Source organism: Corella eumyota, chromosome 1 (genome assembly GCF_963082875.1).
Source record: "Corella eumyota chromosome 1, kaCorEumy4.1, whole genome shotgun sequence".
In the NCBI taxonomy this organism is placed as follows: Eukaryota; Metazoa; Chordata; class Ascidiacea; order Phlebobranchia; family Corellidae; genus Corella; species Corella eumyota.
In genome coordinates, this window is record NC_137490.1 from 6637483 (window position 1) to 6658044 (window position 20562).

General features: G+C 28.7%; 5 protein-coding genes across 5 annotated transcripts; 2 read left to right on the forward strand and 3 right to left on the reverse strand.

The window, feature by feature from the left end:
• Nucleotides 1-197: 197 nt before the first annotated feature.
• On the reverse strand, nucleotides 198-2154 carry LOC145763651 (endoplasmic reticulum-Golgi intermediate compartment protein 3-like). The gene has a single exon (XM_082575155.1). It carries the CDS (start codon nucleotides 1886-1888, stop codon nucleotides 734-736), a length of 1155 nt encoding a protein of 384 aa, XP_082431281.1. The 5' UTR covers nucleotides 1889-2154; the 3' UTR covers nucleotides 198-733.
• On the forward strand, nucleotides 1534-3412 carry LOC145763653 (protein FAM221A-like). Its single transcript, XM_082575157.1, has one exon. It carries the CDS (start codon nucleotides 2612-2614, stop codon nucleotides 3410-3412), a length of 801 nt encoding a protein of 266 aa, XP_082431283.1. The 5' UTR covers nucleotides 1534-2611.
• A 170-nt stretch (nucleotides 3413-3582) lies between these two features.
• On the forward strand, nucleotides 3583-5240 carry LOC145763652 (uncharacterized protein F13E9.13, mitochondrial-like). The gene is made up of 6 exons (XM_082575156.1): nucleotides 3583-3706; nucleotides 3802-3884; nucleotides 4061-4247; nucleotides 4374-4524; nucleotides 4643-4770; nucleotides 4936-5240. Exons 1-6 carry the CDS (start codon nucleotides 3625-3627, stop codon nucleotides 5127-5129), a joined length of 825 nt encoding a protein of 274 aa, XP_082431282.1. The 5' UTR covers nucleotides 3583-3624; the 3' UTR covers nucleotides 5130-5240.
• On the reverse strand, nucleotides 4676-8065 carry LOC145763654 (ubiquinone biosynthesis O-methyltransferase, mitochondrial-like). Its single transcript, XM_082575158.1, has 7 exons — nucleotides 7936-8065; nucleotides 7223-7355; nucleotides 6719-6834; nucleotides 6280-6442; nucleotides 5667-5826; nucleotides 5213-5403; nucleotides 4676-5106 (listed from the first exon to the last, which is right to left on the reverse strand). Exons 1-6 carry the CDS (start codon nucleotides 7944-7946, stop codon nucleotides 5225-5227), a joined length of 762 nt encoding a protein of 253 aa, XP_082431284.1. The 5' UTR covers nucleotides 7947-8065; the 3' UTR covers nucleotides 4676-5106; nucleotides 5213-5224.
• Nucleotides 8066-8942: 877 nt separating this feature from the next.
• Nucleotides 8943-19981, reverse strand: LOC145754166 (ankyrin repeat and FYVE domain-containing protein 1-like). Its single transcript, XM_082570560.1, has 24 exons — nucleotides 19811-19981; nucleotides 19141-19369; nucleotides 18459-18591; nucleotides 18039-18163; nucleotides 17658-17781; nucleotides 17168-17317; nucleotides 16764-16929; nucleotides 16223-16359; nucleotides 15849-15988; nucleotides 15374-15564; nucleotides 15034-15131; nucleotides 14771-14840; nucleotides 14443-14598; nucleotides 13957-14113; nucleotides 13622-13720; nucleotides 13096-13238; nucleotides 12692-12836; nucleotides 12304-12460; nucleotides 11883-12083; nucleotides 11404-11580; nucleotides 11023-11170; nucleotides 10525-10749; nucleotides 9979-10139; nucleotides 8943-9439 (listed from the first exon to the last, which is right to left on the reverse strand). Exons 1-24 carry the CDS (start codon nucleotides 19875-19877, stop codon nucleotides 9230-9232), a joined length of 3609 nt encoding a protein of 1202 aa, XP_082426686.1. The 5' UTR covers nucleotides 19878-19981; the 3' UTR covers nucleotides 8943-9229.
• Between the last annotated feature and the right edge of the window lie 581 nt (nucleotides 19982-20562).

The following is a 20562-nucleotide window of genomic DNA, read 5'->3' on the forward strand; positions in this document are numbered from 1 at the left end:
AATTATTACAGTAATTAACATAAAATTGTATTGTTTAATAGGTTTCATGAAAATTTATATCACTACGGTAATTTATTAAATTAGTAATAGCCTATCCTTAACATTAAAACTATAGGCTATAAAATTTCACTAGAAATTTGTAACATTTTAGATAACATACTTCTATCCAAAATTGAGCAAACAATTTAAATTGGTCATACATGAGTAACTGTTTTAAAAATTTAAAGATCATATATATATATGCAAAATAAATTATTAATTCTCGAAAAAACACAATTACTTGATAATATGTAACAGTAACAAAACATTGCACCTTTTAAAGAAATAAAAACTTTAAGTTTAAAACAATTAGAAAAATTTTAGCACACTTTACTTAATAATTAGAAACACTTTTGATTATTTAGTAGCTTTATGATATTTTATATATTTTTGCATTGTGACAAAAGTGCAAATTAAATTAAATTTATCTAATTAATAAAAAAATAAGCAAACTCTAATAAGGTTATTATGATTTTGTTTTAATGCCAATAAGGATCAGAAAATTTGTTTTTTAATTTCAACCATTTAAAAAATTATTTAAAAAACGGATTAAACGAAAAAGAAACTAAAACAGTCGCTCCAAATTCTTTTAAAAATTAAAAAAAATTCTGCTTCCGTGAGAGACAATAGTTCTAATGCATATAATTGGTTTGCTTAATAAGACAATTTCCTATATTTAATGATTATTAGTGATTTATGTTGCTTTACCCAATTCCATTTTCTTATGAATAGCCTGTGCACCATGATATATAAATGCATCGATGATTCCAGCAACTGTAAATATACCTCCAATAATTGCACAAACCGAAGTCAAAAAATGAAAAAAGGATTTTCTATGTTCCACATATTTAACCATCATTGGAGAAAACTCGTAAGACAAAAAAATACCTGGAAGGGAATTACCGTCTCCGCCATTAACAGATATTACTTTTTTGTGTCGCGTTATCGAAAATTGATTTGTTTTTAAAACACTTCCACTTAAATCAACGTAAGTGGTTGGAACAATTTTAACATAATATTGATAAGCACTTAGTGTTTCTTCCTCAGAAACTACCTTTAAACCGTCAAGTGGTAATTCTTGGCCAGGAAACGTAGTGCCAAAAGACAAGTGATTGATATAATGTGTTAAATTAGCAGCTGTAGTGCTTTTTACTAACTCATGCACATGCATATGTCCAACTTCGTAACTTTTACCCGGCGAGATATGAAAATTACCAGCGACTCTGTTCACCTCTAAATGGCCGTGCAGCAAACATCCACCAGTTAAAACTACCTTATCTTCTGGATCGTCTCTTTCACATTGTGGCATGTTGTTATCTGCTGGAAAAGCCCAGCCTTTTCGTCGGTACGCTTCTCTTACGTCGCTGCAAGTGTTACAGCATTTTAACTCGGGCGTTTCTGCACCAAAACAACTTTCACAGCGGTCCTTATCCAAAGAAAGTGTTCTGTTGTTTCCCAGCTCTACAATCGTTTCTAATGCATCAGGAACAGGGGTGCCATCTTGGTTAAGCTTTTGCTTGAACATAGTGTGTTGGACATTAATTTGACGCTGTCCAGACACATCCATTGCATCCAAACTGACATAAGCACAGGGAAGATGTGGAAAAGTCAGATTGATGTTAATGTCAAGTTTGTTCCCCCGCGAGAAATCGACAAAGAGTTCAGGTTGGACTTCAGTAGTTAAATAATATTTTAACTCCAACACAAAAAGAAAAAACATTGCAATTCCTGACAATATTGTGACAACTGCTCCTGTATAAGTTTTTATCCTAAAATCCTCCATGGTTTTTGGGTAAGCATCAAATCTCTTAACTTTTGTTGCAAAGTTTATCCATTGGGAAGAATCCATCTTGAAATTATTTTTTTGGGCTTCAAGTCTGCAAGTTACCTAACGTAGCAGTTTAGTTAATGTATTGGCCTATTAAATAATTAGCACTAAATAACAAGATCGTAGCTGCTGTTGAAAACCATGAGTAATCGTCAAATAGAGATTACTTGATAGTTGGTTATGAAATTAATATTATAAGGTCTTGAAGGTAGAGTTAATCAAAGGCAAGGTAAATTAATAATTGACGGATGAAAAATACTATTACCTATAATACCAAAAAGAAGAACATTTATGAATCTAATCCTAATAAACAATTACTTAATATAATAAACTATAAAAATTATCTATAATAACTGTAATTCCTGTATATATTGTTCAAACTTTAAATCGTTTCCTCCCATTCTGTTATTATCTATTAATTATTAGCACAACTGAAACATGTTACCGCCATTCGTAATGGAAACTCCATATCACCACCTAACGGTTATGTAATTACAAGAACCACTCCACCAAAATATCCACTTTTTTATAAGTAATATTGTGAAATGTAGGCTCATACTGCAATTAAAATTAAACTGTTGTTTATTAATAACTTTTTTTTTGTTATATATTTTCTGTAATAATAAAAACTATAATGCATATGATTTCTATTGTAGCAAACCATACCAACACTTGTAAACAAAAAACAACACACGTTTTCAATAAGTTTGTTTAAAAATATATACGTAGTATTAGACTTAAAAAATGGATAACCGCGTCCATTTAAAGCTAGATAAAAGTGCCGCATCGGCGGTCGACGCATATTTCGAGTATCGTAGCATTGTTGGAGATGATGATAACGGTAAACTATTTACCCCTGTTGAATATGAAGCATACAAAAAAAGAGTTTTACCAAATCGAATTAATAACCGAGTCTATGTTAGCTGGAGCAATCAGTCGGGAATGGACTGTAAGTTAATTGGCCCAGAAACACCATGCTTTTGCCAACACAGGTACAAGCAACACAAAACCGATTTTGATCGTCCAATTTCAAACAACTCTGAGATTAAATGCAAGGTTATTGGTTGTGGATGTTCTGGTTACAATTATGTGCCAAAAAATGGTAACCAGCACATAAGATGCCACTGTAAACATGTTTCCACTCAACACTCAGCAATGAAGCCAAATAAATGCAAGTCCTGCTCTTGTCCTGGATTTCAAACCTCATTTCGTTGCGGTTGTGGATCTCTTGTTGCTGAGCACTCCATGATTGTTGAAACAAAAGATGAAAGAATGAAACGGGGACATCCAGTTGCAAAATATGACACCCCATTTGCAGCAATGGGGGGCTTGACAGGAATGAGTTCCCTTATGGATGGCTATTTAAGACTGGATGACAGCGGTCTTGGAGCACCCTCAAGAGAATTTTTAGAACATCAACCTTCCTCTTCTAATCAACGGCATGACAACAATAATATCCAAGGGAAAAAAATGCCAATCTCCTCCAAGCCTTCAACATCTAAGAAAAAGCCTAAAGCAAAGCCTGAATGGGTGGATGATTTTTAGTTTAATTTAAATGTTGTTATTATGAAAAATGTTTTAAAAAGTTGTTAAGTCCATATTAATTTATATATATATTCTTAAAATTTTATTTTTGTATTAAAATGATTTTTATTTTATGCTCTGCTATATTGCTAACTGTGGCCATTATTTTATTTAATACAAATTAATTTAATTTTGTTATTGATTAATTTATTTTTTTAGAAAAAAATTAAAAAATGTCATCTAGAAAATTTGTTGATTTATTTAGGCGAAAAACGTTTAATGTTATAGGAATGTTACATTTACAAGCATTACCAGGTATTTCTAAATTTTTATATGAACTATAGTGCACTCCTTGATTTAAACAATTAGGCTATTAAAAACGCAACAAAAAAATTTAATTTGTTTTAAAGGATGTCCTAAAAATTCATTATCAGTGGATCAAATTTGTTCAAACACTCTTACTGAAGCAGAAATATATGTTAAAAGTGGAGTGGTAATTAATAATATGCCTATTTTATTTGGCATTTTATATATATTTTTTTAACTAATATTGTTCTACTAAGATTATTTCAAGTTGTTTTTGTGTTAGGTATATCTCAGTTTTGAAGTTATAAAAAACATTTCTTCCACATACTTGTACCAAATAAAACTTGTTCTAATTTTATTTAGGATGCTATTATGATTGAAAACATGCATGATGTTCCATACACTAAAGCATCCTGTATTGGTCCTGAAATAACTGCCTGTATGGCAATGATTGCAACAAAGTTAAGACTAAACTTTCCCAATATTCCAATAGGAATACAAGTATTAACTGCTGCCAATAAACATGCACTAGCAGTTGCCAAATGCACAGGTGAAATTTTTATCAAAGTTAAAAATATTTATTCTTTTTTTAAAGGTTTGTGTATTTATGGATAAATTTGTGTATTTACGGATAAAGTAACAAGATTTTTTAAAATTATCAAAAATTTTTTTTTAGGTTTAGATTTTATTCGGGCAGAGGGATTTGTGTTTTCACATATTGGAGACGAGGGTTTTATAGATTCTTGTGCTGGTGAACTATTAAGATATCGCAAAGCCATATCAGCTGAAAACGTCCTGGTATTTACAGACATTAAGAAAAAACACAGGCAAGACATCCTAATCAGTTATTTTTCTTTAAAATCACATTGTTTAAAACTAACTTACAATTCTTAATGCATTGTGGTAATTAGAAAAATTGTTACTTATACTAAATACCAATTTTAGTTCACATTCCATCACAAATGACTTAAGTATAGGAGAGATAGCGAAAGCTGCTGAATTTTTCCTTTCTGATGGAGTTGTTATTACTGGAAAAGAAACAGGAGTAGAGACCGATGCCAAACAACTGACAGGTAATAAAATCCATTAGTTTATCATTAAAACCTGGTTTCAAAAAATCTGTTTTCAAAAAACTACTAATGTCAATGTACAATAAAAGTTGTAGGCAACATTATTATTCTGCAATAAATATATGCACAATCATAAAATTACAATAATGTTTTAATTTTTGAATACAGATGTAAGAAAGTCATCCAGTCTTCCCATTCTTGTTGGTTCAGGAGTGACAATTGACAACATGGATCAATATTTAAATGCCAATGGTTTGATTATTGGATCCCACTTCAAAAAAGGTGGTTACTGGGAGAATAAAGTGGATACCAATAGGGTGACAGAATTTATGAAAAAGGCTAAAGATATAAGAAACAATTAATAAATGTAAACAATTATTATTAGTTTGATATTGTGCAATCATACATACTTGCTATGCAAAAAACGATAATCAATTTTTGTCACCTGAATAAAAAATTATAAATTGTTTGCTTCTTCGGATACTTTATCTTTTGTTTTGTCATTAGCTGTATCATTAGTTAAGTTTTCCTTAGTTGCGTGAAGAATATAATTTATTTCATTATGATCAGCCCAACTCCATGTGTCTTGAAAAGGATTATAATTCATTCCATGCAGCTTTCTAACAACACAACCTCCTTAAAATAAAATGGTAGTTTCAATTATACATAACATTAAAGTAGCCGAAGACTAATGCTTACTAGCATTATTTAAAGGTGTTGTTAATACCTGACAAAGCAAATTCGTTTTAAATGAAAATTGATCAAAATTTTTTCCAGTTTAAGAAAATTACTTCTTATAAAATTATGTTGAATAGCCTAATTTTTAAATATAATGCGTTAGGACAATAATAAATTTAACAGGATACTGCTTTATACTTTTATGATTAATGTTATAATACCTTCCAAAGCATATTCTTCCACTTGGTCAGGTGAAATAAAATTATTATGATTATGAGTTCCGTTGGGAACAACACCTAAAACCTTTTCAGCCATTACAATTGCAAGTGTATAGGAAAGTGGAGTCTTGTTGATGGTGCTAACAAAGAGAGACCCACCAGGCTATATAATATAATGTGAACATTATCTTTAAGTTTTGTAAAGTGTTTTTTATGATATAAAAGAGTCGCAAGATTAATATAAATAATTTGGTAAGCTTACATTTATATTTTTTTTACATTTATTTATTCTCGATGTGGGAAGGTCAACTTCACGACCTAAACATAAAAAAACATCAGATACCTCGACCCACTTTCAAGTTGCCCTTGGCAGTTTGGGTTATTATAAAATATATTTGTCTGATAATTACGCCGCTATTTAAGTGTTAGCTTACCAGAAGTTTATCAATTACAGCGTCTTACTAAATGGCATTACAACATGAGAACAGTGGGAATTGAACCCACAACCTCATGTAGTGAAGCAAGTGTTCCGACTACTACACCACGCTGTCAGTCAATATGTAACAAATGTATTTTTATTAATAAAAGCAAATAATATTGTTAAAAAAATTATTACCTTTAATATGGTGCAACACATTCTGATAAAATCTTTTTGGTTTTCCACATGTTCAAGTACTTCACTAGCCACAACACAGTCAAATTTTAGTGAGCCAACTTGAACAATATCTTCTAAGTAGGAGTCAATATACTGAAGGTCCATGTCACTGTCTTGTGATTCCCTGCAAATACAAAGTCATTGAAATAATTTTAATTGATGTGTTTTAAATCAGATAAATGAATTAAACTGAATGGTAAAAAAAAATTTTCTTTCACCACATGAAGACCAGAGTTTGATCACTATATTTTAATTTAAAACATCCAAGAAGAATTACAAAGGCATCGCATAAATTTTTAATGTTGTAGTTGTAATAGCTTCAATGTATAAAATAATTTTAACATGTTTTTTTATTATTTTTCCATATATAAATTTTTTTCGTATTTATAATTTATCATACCTGTGGATTTTTGCTGCTTCTAGTGCCTCATCACAGGTATCGATGCCAACAACTGAAGCACCAAGTCTAGCCAGTGGTTCACACAAAACTCCAGCACCACAACCAACTTCTAATATCTTAAAACAATTATTTATTACAAAATATCATGTAAATCTTGGGAATAAAATTTCTTTTTTACAGTTACACTTTAGATTGATATCATATGTCTTTAGCAACCCGATATCCAGCAACTGGTAACAAGGCAACATACCCTAATAATATTTTTCAAATTATCATATCAAAATAAAACCGAAAGTTTATTTATTATAAATGTTTAGTGAAAATATAAACTGAAGGTTTTTTTTATGGATAAAATATACTAGATCAAATGGATTGACTTAGCAGTCTATTTAAATCTAAATAATTCTGTATCTTTTACAAGTACAGATTTTTTTACACCATGAAAATATTTAAATATTACTACAATGCAGTACACAAGAAGGCATAAAAATATTCTTTACTTACATCTACCCCATTAAGGGGTTTAGCAGTTTTACGTTCTCCATATCCTTGGTACAACAAACAATCTCGAATAAATGGAACTCTTAACTCATTCATGCTGTGTAATGCTTTCATTTCACCACTCTCATCCCACCAACTGAATGGGAAATATTTTAAAATATATATAAACTATATCAAAAAACTTATAAAAGATCCTGTATACAATGAAAAGGCCATGAGATCCGTTCATTCCATGCAATTCGTTAATATACATTTGATATAAATGTATCTATGAAATCCATCAAATTCAGTATTTTTTAAAGATACCTCGATCCAGTATACTTAAAATTACATAATTGTAGTACGGTACAATAGTTTTTTTTTGTATATAAATTTATCCTTAATGTGGGAAGGTTTCGGGTTGCCTGTGGCAGTTTGGGATATTATATAGAATATAATTGCCTGATTATTATGCTGCTGATTAAATACTGGCTCAGCAGGAGTTCATAACGTTTATAATGCCTTACTTAAGGGAGCTACAGCATAAGAACAGTGACGATTGAACCCACGACCTTATGTGTGGTATAGCATGTGTTTTTACCACTACACCACGCTGCTGGTTCTAAAAAGTTAAAAAGCAATTAGTTCAATATGTTTAAATAAAACAACAGTGACTTCACAATAACTAGGTTTTGCAATGTGTAGAAGTAGATAAAATTATTTAAAAAGATACTTACTCTTTGGCCATTTTAGAAAAGATTTCCGATTCCTCGTTGAAATTCGAAGTTGAATATTTTGTGAACCCAATTCGGTTTTGCTTAATAATCCATGTTTTGTTAGGGAAAACGCTACATGAGTTGGGCACAGTTGCAAAACTTCTGGAAAGTTGAGTAACAGAGACTTTCTTTGATAATTTTTTCGCACAATTTATTAACAAACATGAACATTTACGGCAGATAACCGACATTTTCTTAAAGTGCATAAACACGTGAATTTTTTGAAACTGTTTACAAATTCCGTAAGGGGAATACCCATTACCGTTACACCACAATAGCGTCATCTGCTAAAACATAAATAAGGTTTAATTAACATTTAATAAAAAGTTTTTAATGAGGAATGGTATTATATTATGTAGCTTAAATTTAATAAAATATATCAACTACAGCATAAAAATATACAGCCCACAAAAAGATGTTTTAAATTTGTCTGTAACCAATTTACATTACCTTGAAACTGTTTACAAATGAGATTTTCTTCAGGTTAAGATAATTTTAAAAAAGAAAAAACACGAATTTCAATCATATATGTTTACTGCAAATACACTGTTTAAATTACAGTGTAACAAATCAATTTATTGCACAAATCAAAAAAAACAACAAACTTTAAAATTAATGTTAATTAAATCCTATTGCAATATATTTGAAGATATGAATTTAAGTTTTATTAGTACTACAATTTAGTTTTACAGAAAGTACTAATTGATAGTGGTACCTTTAATATTATTTACAGTTTATAATATATGTTTCAATTATTAAATTTTGGGTAAAGAAGTGTTAAACATATGACACAATGGCATTTAAAGCATGTTAAAATAAAATTTACAGAAATTATCCTTTTTTTAATTTAAAAAAGACAAAAATCCGTTGACAAACAATTACAATACAAATAGTACACTTAAATAATTTTGGCTAATTTAATATTTAAAGTAGCACCAAAATTAATATACAATAGTGTAACAGGTCTACTTAAAAGTTGTAAAACAAATTAAAATTATTCTAATAAATGTAATATTGGAATTTGAAGGCAAGTTGTCCCAATAAAGTATATAATATTCTAGAAGTATGTTATAATATTTAATATTTACAATCAAAATAAAAAAACAAAAATATATTTTAATTACAAAATTTTAGATTAATATTTAAAATCTAACTGAAAGTAGAATTTAATATGTTTAGTTTAATCAAATATGAAAAATATACAAAATTTTAATAACTACAATTTTTTACTATAAATTAGACAAAACACACACAGTTAGTGTGTTCCGCCAAATGTGAGCACATCAAAACACAAATCACACACTCTGATAGGTTTCGAGACATCGAATTTAATGATTGGCATCATTTTTGTGGAACATTTTGAACAGAGAAGTCGACCACAATGCCTGCAATGATGTTTCCTTGTTGCAACCCCAAACTTAACTGAACATTCCATACAAGAGTTACCATCTACCCAGGGAGGCTCCTATTATTTGAAATAAAAGTGGTAATTTTTTTTTATATATCTTTATCCTCGATGTGGGAAAGTCAAATGTACGACTTAAACATAGAGTAACATCAATTACTTCGACCCAGTCTCGAGTTGCCTGTGCATTTTGGAATATTGTAAATTATAATTGCCCAATAATTACACTGCTGATTAAGTGTTGGCTCAGCAGGAGTTCATACCGTTTATAGCGACTTACTCAAGGGCACAACAGCATGAGATCAGTGAGGATTGAACCCACGACTTCATGTGTGGTGTAGCAAGTGTTCTTACCACTACACCACGCTGCCGGTATTTAAATTATAATTTCTTTGTTTTTAAATAATGATGGGTTTCATTTTAATTTAACTTAAAAAATTTCACAGCTTGAGAAAAAATAAGATACAAAATTAAACCATAATTGTTATTTTTAATTAAATTTTTTTTTTACAATTGACAATAAATCAAAAATAAAAGGGGTCACCTGTTAAAAATCTAATTAAAATTAAAAAAATTAAACATAAAAAAATTTGACATACTTTGTTTAAAATGTCCAACAAACGAAACAGGAGTTGTTTGGTTGCAACAGGGTGGTTAAAAATATTGGTTCCCTGGTGGTTTGATTGTGCCAGAATTGAACCAGATCGCACAAGTGAACGACATAAAACACCATTCCCATTAAAATAAGCAAGCAAGAGAGCTGAAAAATAAAGTCATTAAAAAAACATAAAAAAAGTTTTAAAACACTAATAAAAAACTTTAAATGAGGGCCAGTTAAAAGCCCTTGCAGGCAATATGATCACAAAAAGACTAAAAACACATTTTCTAATAAAGGTTATTTTTAGAATATTATACATGTCTTACTGAACATCATTTAATAAAAAATTTAAATAATTGGCAAAATTAGGATTAAAATTTAACTTTCGCTTACAATTATTAAAATCTGTTGTTTATGCTACTTTTTAATAATAATATTTATACAGTAGTTTTACTATTTGCTTAATCTTAATACATTCAATTTAATTTTAGTTTTTAAATTTATTTTTTCGTTGTTGATCTTATTAATGGTACCCCCATAATATTACCTGTGTTTCCATTTCCATCTTGTTTACCTAACTGGTAATCAGGCACAGCAGCATTAAAACATTCAAAAATCTCAGCAGAGTTTCCCTTTCCATTTTCAGCCAACACATGCAATGGAGTTTGTTGTCTGTTGTTTAAACCTGTGGCAATGTTGTTAATTTGAGAGTTGACTTGAGTAATAATTTGGATGATTTCAAGGCAGCTATGTTTAGCAGCAAGATGAAAAACTAAAAAGAAAGTACATTTTTTGCATAATCTGTTTGCTTTATATATATTGTCATATGTTAAAAAAAAATAATAATTTTCTAATATAATGTTAATTTTAATATGTTAAAATGCATATGTTATATTTAATCGTTAAATTAAAAAAAAATGGTACTTGTTTCTCTAAAAAAATTTAACTTATTTATGAAAAAAGGGCAATTTTTCTTAACTTTTAAGTAGTATTTATTAATGCTTCTTTAACTAAATATATAAAAGAAACTTCTATTTTTTATTACCGTTATTTCCATTGCCATCAACAGCATACATATCCGCCCCATTTTCAATAAGAACAGTTGCAATTGAATAAGCGTTGTTGATTACAGCTACATGCAGAGGGGATAATTTGGATTTGTTTAAAACATTGATTTCACTACCAGCCAACAACTGTTAATAAACATTTACAGATTTTGTTCATAAACATTTACAGGTTTTGTTAATAAACGTTTACAGAAAAATGATTAATGGCAACAAAAAATATTAAAAAATGATGTAGTTTTATTATAATAAAAATTAAATGTAAGAAAAGAGAAAATACCTTTAAACTGCTTTAGTTAATATTTTAGTTATAAGTTTATAGATTTTTTTTAGGTATTAGTTGCAAAAAGCACTAAACTTACCAAATTTCTAACAATGAGTACGTCTCCTGCCTCCACAGCTAAGTGTAATGGGGCATTTAATTTTCCATCATTAGTGGCTGAATTAACATCCGAACCTATCGACACCAGAAATAATATGCTATCTAGGTCTTTCTCTTGAATGGCAATATGCATGAAGTTTCTTCCTTTTTTATCCATCTTTAAGGCAGGTTATATAAGTTTAAATTAAAGGATGTATTTGCATAAACAAAGTATAACCTTAACATTTAAATGGAGTGATTTTTCATATTGTTATTCTGTTTAAGTATGTTTTAATGTCAATATACAGTGTTTATAAATTTAAAAATAGTATTTAAAAAAGGGAAGTTTGTTTTAAGATAAACAACAGCTTCTAAATCTTATTTCTCTATTAAATAAAAAATGTAAAAATAAATAAAAGTGAAAAAAAGTATTCACAATAAAAATTAAATAGTCATAAAAAATAAATAAATCTAGCTGACCTGTTCAGCTGCACCTGGTTCTCTTTTAAGTATAGCTTGTGCACATTTATTATGTTTACATAACATAGCAGCTGCAAATGGTGTTCTTCCATTTAAATCAGTTAATGTTAAGTTGATGGATGAATTGTTAAGCAAGATTTCGGTTATAAATTCATAACCATTCATGACAGCAAAGTGTAATGGTGTGTAGCCTTTGTTATCCTGTAAAGTGGAAAAAATTATGTTGGAAATTATTAAATAAACTGTAAAAACACACCGCAAACAGCAGTTTATTTAATTTTGAAGACTAAAATTTTATCCACTTAACTCTAACATATATGTATATATAGATTAAGAGGAATGTTAACATGAAAATTACCCAAAGTAATTATATATTTTAAAACCTAAAATTAAAAAATTAAAACTCTGCAAAACTACTTACTTGTAAATTTATCTGGGCATTAAATTCCACCATGACCTGCACAGCTTTCACAAACCCCCTTGAAGCAGCCATATGAAGCGGGGTCTGTCCATCAATTATCTCACTTCTGTTCCTCATTTCATCAATTTGTTCTCTCTGCCAATCTAATCCACACCCACTGTAAGGTTAATTTTTAACGTACAATTAGCAAAAATTTCAATGCACCAGAAAGAGTTTAATATTAACATCAGACTATTTATTTTTAAATATTGCCAACATTGTCAAATTTTGTAGTACAAAATATTTCATAAGGACTTAAAAATTAAAACATAAGAACAAATATTTAATTACTACAAACCAAACTTCTTACATGTTTAACAGCAAAATATACACACAACGTTTTCTATACCTTCTAACGAGAAAACAAGCAATATCTTCCTTATCTTCATGTAAAGCACGATGTAATAAAGTTTGTCGACATTCCTCTGGTCCTGGCATCCAGAAGTTTGTGTCACAACCATGTCTAACTAAAGTCGATGCTATATCATCTTGTCCTAAAAAAACTTGTTATTAATACTTTAAATGTAAAAAATATTTAAAGGTGATATTGGGACACTAATACCTTAAATCTTTTAAGCTTTGTTTTTCATTTACAGAGAACACAACCAAAAAATAAACACTATAAAAAACAGTATTTCACATTAAAAGTAAAATAAACCAACCTAGTAAACATTAATAAAGCTTAACAAGATTATAAATGCAACATTTTAAATTTATTAAATTAAAAAACTTCTAAAACAACTAATTTTATACCTGATTCTAGTGCTAGCCACAAGGCGCAATCTCCATTGGAATCAGCAATATTCATATCAGCACCATGTAAGCATAATGCATCAACTACAACAGCTAATCCATGCTTTACTGCAAGTTGTAAAGGGGTCTCATTGCTGTTTGTCCTAGTTGATAAGATTATATGTTTTCATTAGTTATTAAAAATTTTAGTTTAACAGGCAAACTATGGCAGTAAAGTTAAGGGTTAGAAAACTTGGCTTCAGTTCTCAGGTCCTGAGTTCGATTCCTATTGGTTTCATTCTTGAGCACTCTTAAGTAAGGTTCTTAAAATAGTTTGCTTCTGCTGAGGTTAATTGTTAAGCAACTATGTTTAATAAAAATCTACCAAACTGCCAAAGGAACTCGAGACTGGGTAACTAATGTTACTCTATGTTTAAAAGGCTACATATATGGGTTAACAAAAAATAATACAATTATTTTTATATAATTTCAAGGTATTACAGTTTATTAAATTAAATTAAATAAAAAATAAATTAATTTTCCATACTTGACATGGATGTCAGCTTTGTGTTCAAGTAAAAACAAAGAAGATGAAATGTCCTCTTTTTCAAGGGCAACATGAAGAAGAGTTTTACCATCTTTTGACCTATGATAAGTAGAAACTTTTACACACTAATATAAAATATATATAAATTAAACTATATAAATTTTAAGTTGTTTTTATATTTAACTTAGCAATTTAAAACAAAGCTACTACAACTAAATTTTGGCAATATTTAGTGTATGCAAAATAAACAAAGAAAATTATATTTGTATAGGGTTTTATACTGATATAATGCATTATTATATAAAGTTAGCTTTAAAAAAATTAACTTTACTAACTTGTAGTTAATATCAGCACCAAAACTAAGCAATTGAGCGGCCACCTTGAAGTAACCACACCACACAGCAAGTGCCAACACTGTAGCATCCTCACTATTTCTTAAGTTGAAATTCGGTGAAGATACGTAAGATGTGTTACTGAGGTTTGATATGTCAGCTATAATGTATATAAATAAGGTAGAAGTTAAGAAATCTGTTTTTTAAATATTCGAAAAATACGTTTATTTACACACACACACACACACTATGTAATACAGCAGCATTTTATATGTCAGAATATGGTTGCAAATTTCAACCAATATTTTTGCCACTTGCTGGCAATAATTTACCCACACACAGCAGATGGCAGTTATATTTATTTTATAGGCTTACAAATGAAAAATTCCCCAAGCGGTGCAAATTACCCAAAGCAATAATAATAAGCAATAATAAGAAAACTGAATTTTTAAATGAAATTACAAATTAAAATTAGAAACTAAAACGCACCTTTGTGCTCCAAAAATAGCTGTGTGACATCATGATATTGATATCTGATCGCAATATGAAGAGCAGTTTCAAGATAAACATCACTTGATATATTCTCAGATAAATTTACTAAATCATTTGGAATTGATTTCTGTGTTTGTACATTAGGATCAGCTCCTAAATAAATTAAAAACAAATCAACTCATAATATAATTAGCTATTCTGTAAATGGTTGAATTTGATTTCACTACTTGGTATTGAAATTTAGAAAATGACTAAAAATGTTTCGCTTTATATATATATATATATATTTATACAGCCTGTTAAGGTATAGTAATATAAATCTTACCATTTGTTAGTAGATACTTGGTAAGAGAAATAAGCCCTTTTACACAAGAAGTATGAAGACAAGACATACCCTAAACAAAGTTTAATATAGCAAGATTATTATTTTTTTTACATTAATTTTATTAAATTACAGATAATTAACATTACCATTGGTTTTGGAAAAAAAATAATATTATTACCCATTTAAATCACTGTTTATACCCCCAACATTATAACAAATAAGGTGTATGTTGGCATGTTTATATCTTAAAAAAAAAGTATTACCAATAGGTTAACATGGTTAAGGTTAGCCCCATGTTTGGCAAGGAAGATAGATCCCTCTTTATCTTTTTGCTCTGCACACATTTGCAATAAACTACTTCCTAAAACAGAAAGCGAACAGTTTTTTAATTTGATTTTAAATAATAAATTCATTGCTAACATATGTAGTTGAATAATACTAATAAAAAACAATTGCGAACCAATTTAATAATAACAGTTTAAAAAACACCCACTTTTTCATATAAAAGTGTTATACATTTTTTAACTTTTTTTTAGATTTTTTCTTAAATAAAGAATTTTTCATATTTTAAACAATTTTTACACAAAAGTCACAAGTTATAACCTGTGTGAATGTCAGTAGCATCAATCCTACACTTTTTCTCAATTAATATAGATGGCATACAGTGCTTGCTGTACTTGGTCTCAATAACAAGTTGAGAGTTGGGTAGTTTTGATTTGTTTTGGTCATGAAGCTGGTGTAAAGATAACCACAATGGCACAAAACCTTCACGAGTACGAATTTCAAGATCAATCCTAAAAAAATTGATGTAAAAACTCGAAAATTATCTATGTTCTAACTATTTTTTAGAGTTTCTATTAAATATACTAAGTTTTTAGGATAACTTATACAAAATACAATAAATTTGCAATCCAAAAAATTTGCATTTAAAAAAAAATAAATAAAATAAAAAAATAATTACTAAAGATTTTATAAATAAGTTCTTTTATAAATAAGTTGTTTAAAGTACCATTTAAGATTGTTTTTGATAAAATTTTCGTTGAATATTTTTTTAAATAATAACTCTATATAAACCTACATTGGTGAATCTAGTAGCAGTTTAAACACCGGCATATTTCCAGATAATATTGCAGCATGTAAAGGAGTTAAACCAGTGAAATTTTGCAGGTTTGGGTTTCCACCTCTCTTGAGTATTGACGCAGTCAGCTTTGCTATGTTCTAAATTTAAAATATTTTACCGATAAAAAAAATTTTTTTTGGAAGGCAAGCATAATTTTACGTCACTAAAACTAAAAAGTTTTCAAAAAAGTTTTTTAAATTTTATTTACAACCCTATAGGCATATTTAATACCTTATCAGCAGATTTATAATTTAAAACATAGGTAATTTTCATCAAGTAGTCATCCTATCATTACTATTTTTAGCTGTATTAAAAATATATCATTCACGCACCTCCATTTCCAAAGTTGAATTCTTGTCCTGATATTTAAACTGAGCCATAATATGAAGCGAACTATCTCCTGTATCTCTGGTTACAGTATTGACTGAAGCTCCATTCGAGATGAGAAAACTGGCAGAAAACTCGTCTCCTAGCAAGGTAGAAATGGTAACAAAATTTGTAAATATTTTAAATAGTAAATCCCCTATACATGGTTTAAAAAAAATGTTGAAAAATTGCAATTTTTTTAAATTATCTGAAAATAACAAATTTGTAGACAATATTTTATTTTTCCTAACAGATAATTTTTTATTGCATATGCTTATGCTGAAGTCACTTAAAAAGGTTTAATATTACATTGTTGACCTGATGATTTGGTGGATTTCCTAACCCGTCAATTGGTATTAAACTAAAACTCCTTTTAAATAGCCTATTGCAGGTGCATAATGAAAGCATAGGAAATTAAACAAAATAATCAATACACTGCCCTTATACTTTTAAATAAACCATTTTTAAGGAGAAAAAAAACTACCACAAAACATTAATAAGTCCTACCTGCCAGTAGAGCTCTGTGTAGATGCGAATGCCCAGAATCATCAAATCTGTTAATATTAGCCTTGTGGGCCACCAAAGTGTCAGCAATCGATTTTTGTTGTTGATCTAAGGCAAGTTGTAGTGGCCATTCTCCACCATCATCCACTATATTTAACCTATCTGCAAGCTGCAATAAAACATTTAATAACATAAGTATGAAAGATTTGTTATGTTTTTTAGCCATCTAAGTGACACAATATTTGTCCCCATTTTGACCATTATTTAAATTGAAAAGCCTATTTCAAGCAGACTATCCTGTAAATAATTGTATCGTTTTGCATCAAATACAACATTATACATATATCCATATCCTTTTTTGTTTATTAATCTTCAATAAATATTTTTATTATGTTAATTACACATACCTGTCCATCATATTCAATGAGATAAAGAAAAACAACATCTTCTCGTTGTGCTTTAATAGCTCGATGTAATGGAAACGAAGACTTGCTTTTAAACATTGTGTACAAAATTGAAGCCTCCATTGAAGAAAAATCATTAGCTGTTAAATCATCCTATATGAAAATCAATAAACAGTATTGAAACCTTGTTTCATATTGATTTAGTTTCTTAATAGAGTATATAGCATAAGAAAAGAGCAATGTTTATAATGAAACAGTTTAATGGTTTTAATTATTTTACAAACTCCAAGCCTAAATTTCCCAATCACAATTTTAGCATTTTTAACATAAATGACAAGGTTAAAAAATTTCAAGTCATTAATTTTTGATATAGAACTAAATTACTGTAAGGAATAAATATAAAAACCCAAAATTGCAGGTTAAAAAAGTACTAGCAATTATAATCTAAAAATTTAAAAAGTTTTTAAAAATATATTATTTGTAAACTTTATACCCAATGCATTGAAATCAGATTTGAGCAATAATCTTTTAAACAAGAAGCCTTTAACTCCTCAGCAAGTTGATAAAATCGAATACAATTTCTAACCGTCACGATTGCCAAAATCATTTGTTCGCACCTATTTATAGAACAACAAAAATATGATAGACTTTTTCATAAAACAACAATTTTAAATTTAATATTAAAAAAAAATGAAATACTGATATTTGTTAAAAAAAATGAATAAAAAACAAATATATTATCCTTTTTATAAAAAAAAAAAAAAAAAAAACGAAAAAAACAAATAAGCGTTTTAAAATGCATTACAATTAACATGTAATGAGTTTTTTAAAATTTAGAGTTAAACAATTTTTTGAATTTTAAATTTAAACTTACTGCATCTGCAAGCCTGTAAGAAGAAATTTATTCGCCACTTTCATTAACTGAATAATAAAATCATCACTGGTTGATTGTAAATCAAGACTATCCGTATACAACCACTTTACAATTGCCTCTGCAACCTAAAAAGATAACAAAATATTATAAATATTAATAAAATATATATTGTTTGGTATAAAAAAATCTAATTAAATAAAAACTAATCTTCAGTCTTAATTTTTGGTGATTAATTTAGGAAACTTAAAATTAATACTAGATGCTTTCTGCTAGGCAAAGTCATACTATTGATTTTAAAGCATCTACATTAAATACAATTTTACAATTAAGTCATACATAATTTGATTTTAAAAATTTCAAAAGCTTTGGATTCAAACCCTACAGAAATTTAATTTTTTTTAAAAAAGGTAAAAATAATACCTCTTCATCTGCAAATTCTAAATCTAAAAAGTTTGTAGAATTAAGGTTTTCAAAATCCCAAATACCTCCTCGTGCACCCAAAACAAATTTATGGCCATTGTAGGTTTTGTTTTTTAACTTAATTTCCAAGTCACTAAAAACAAGATAATCAACGATTTTTATTAACAACTGTTTTTTAAGGCTTAAAAAATAAATCATCTTTTTATTAAAGTTGCCATTAAAAACAGAAATATTTATATACAGTAAGTAGGCTTTTCAAATAAAATGTTTCTAGGGTCCTACTATTCACCACACAGGACTACACAGGACCACACAGGACTACACAGGAACACACAGAACTACACAGGACCACACAGGACTACACAGGACCACACAGGACCACACAGGACCACACAGGACTACACGGGACCACACAGGACTACACAGGACCACAAAGAACAATAAATTTCTCACACAGAATAAAAAAATAAAATACGAAATCCTGTGGACTTTTTTTTGTCTTTAGGGCAACCAAGAGCATTTCCCAAAAGAGGGTAAGGGCTGAGGTTAATAAAAAGTGTCTTAAAGTTGGTATTTGGTTTTTAACCAAATAACTGTATCCCCAAATAAACAGTCAACGAGTTCTGTGTGGTCCTGTGTGGTAATTAGCATGACTTTCACTATCATAACACATGATCCTTACCTAAATGCTTTGTTCTTATGCAAACTATTTGTTAGTTTAAGTAAGCCAGTAGCAAGTCCATCATCTCCAGAACCCAAATTTTTATTATTTTCTGAAATATTGGAATCAGAATTTTGTTGTGAGGCTTTCAAGTGAGAATAAGCTTTTTGAAGCTCGTTGTGTTGAAGTTGTAGCTTGACATATTGATTTCGCAAAAGAGTAAGATGACCCTTTGTCTTTGTTAGTTCATCTAAATGTTAAAAAGGAAAAAAATATCAAAATTAGCAATAACAAAATTAACTCAACATGGGTATCACTAAAAAAAGGGAGTGGAGGAAGATAAGCATTAAAAGGGGTGGAAAAAAAGCTCAAGGAAAAGTATTTTTCAGTCATTTTTAGTTAGTGGTGAAAATTGTCAATGCTTCATGGAAATTTTTAAATGCCTTTTAGTATTGACATTTTTTGCTGCTTGATAAAAGTGACTGTAAAATATATTTCCTTAAGCCTCTCCTCCCCTTATTTTCTCTATTTAGCCCTTGTTTTAGTATTGTTCACTCAACATTGTTTCAGAAATTAAAGTCAGAAAGTGCATTTTGCAGAAGGGGTTAATGGAAAATGTATTATTGTCAGCAAGGTAAGATGGTGAAAACAATAATTTTTTTTATATGTTTAATAACACAAGTTTAGTTACCGGTAACACTGCCAATACTGCTACTGCTTGAAAAATCTGTTGCTCCATTTTGAAAATTTGAATTCATATTTTGCTGTAACTGTGAAAGTTATTTTTAAAAAATATTCAAAAGTAAAGCTTCTAACAATAAAAAAAGCAACACCTATCCATTTTCTGTTAATTTTAACTAAATTATGTTTCTAGAAAACAAACAGATGAAGTAAGATTAGAAAAAAATTGTTTTTGTCAGTTTGTTGGTTAAAAAAGTCGTTAAAAAAAAACTACGTAAAACCGATATTTGTCTATCTTATGTACATCACTACATTAACTTTAATTTTTTGTTGAAAAGTTATTATACCAGTCCAGCATGTATCTCATTTATTTTTTTAAGGTTTCTCTAATTTTTGTAAAGCTTTGACTAAAATTAATTATTAAACGGGGAATTTCCCACATTTTTCGACTTTTTAGTTTTGTTTATCCTCTGATTAAAATTAAATATTTTTTATACCAACTGATCATTAGGTACATGAGGAAAATAGTTTAAAATTTAAAAGAAACTGCTTGAAATTTTAAAAATGCGGCATTGTTACATTCATTTTCATTAGCTGTTGTATTTGCTAAGCACATAGTTTTGAAACAATTAAATGCTTTTTTCAAATACGAAGAGTTGTCAAAAATTAATTTTTTTTATTTTTAACTAATACAGTATTATTGTAGTTTAATATTTATTTTCACACAATTTCATTTTCTTGCCACGGGCCCAGTTCTGAATA

What these genes read in the sequence shown, in the direction of transcription:
- LOC145763652 (XM_082575156.1), top strand. Translation starts at nt 3,625, where the DNA reads ATGTCATCTAGAAAATTTGTTGATTTATTTAGGCGAAAAACGTTTAAT. An exon ending in ACATTTACAAGCATTACCAG is followed by an intron (nt 3,707 to 3,801) that starts GTATTTCTAAAT and finishes TTTGTTTTAAAG; the next exon opens with GATGTCCTAAAAATTCATTA. An exon ending in GACATTAAGAAAAAACACAG is followed by an intron (nt 4,525 to 4,642) that starts GCAAGACATCCT and finishes TACCAATTTTAG; the next exon opens with TTCACATTCCATCACAAATG.
- LOC145763653 (XM_082575157.1), top strand. Translation starts at nt 2,612, where the DNA reads ATGGATAACCGCGTCCATTTAAAGCTAGATAAAAGTGCCGCATCGGCG.
- LOC145763651 (XM_082575155.1), bottom strand. Translation starts at nt 1,888, where the DNA reads ATGGATTCTTCCCAATGGATAAACTTTGCAACAAAAGTTAAGAGATTT.
- LOC145763654 (XM_082575158.1), bottom strand. An exon ending in TGTGTTGCACCATATTAAAG is followed by an intron (nt 5,827 to 6,279) that starts GTAATAATTTTT and finishes TATATTATATAG; the next exon opens with CCTGGTGGGTCTCTCTTTGT. An exon ending in GGAAGAATATGCTTTGGAAG is followed by an intron (nt 5,404 to 5,666) that starts GTATTATAACAT and finishes TTTTATTTTAAG; the next exon opens with GAGGTTGTGTTGTTAGAAAG.
- LOC145754166 (XM_082570560.1), bottom strand. Translation starts at nt 19,877, where the DNA reads ATGAATTCAAATTTTCAAAATGGAGCAACAGATTTTTCAAGCAGTAGC. An exon ending in CAGTATTGGCAGTGTTACCG is followed by an intron (nt 19,370 to 19,810) that starts GTAACTAAACTT and finishes TTTAACATTTAG; the next exon opens with ATGAACTAACAAAGACAAAG. An exon ending in TAGAATTTGCAGATGAAGAG is followed by an intron (nt 18,164 to 18,458) that starts GTATTATTTTTA and finishes TTATCTTTTTAG; the next exon opens with GTTGCAGAGGCAATTGTAAA.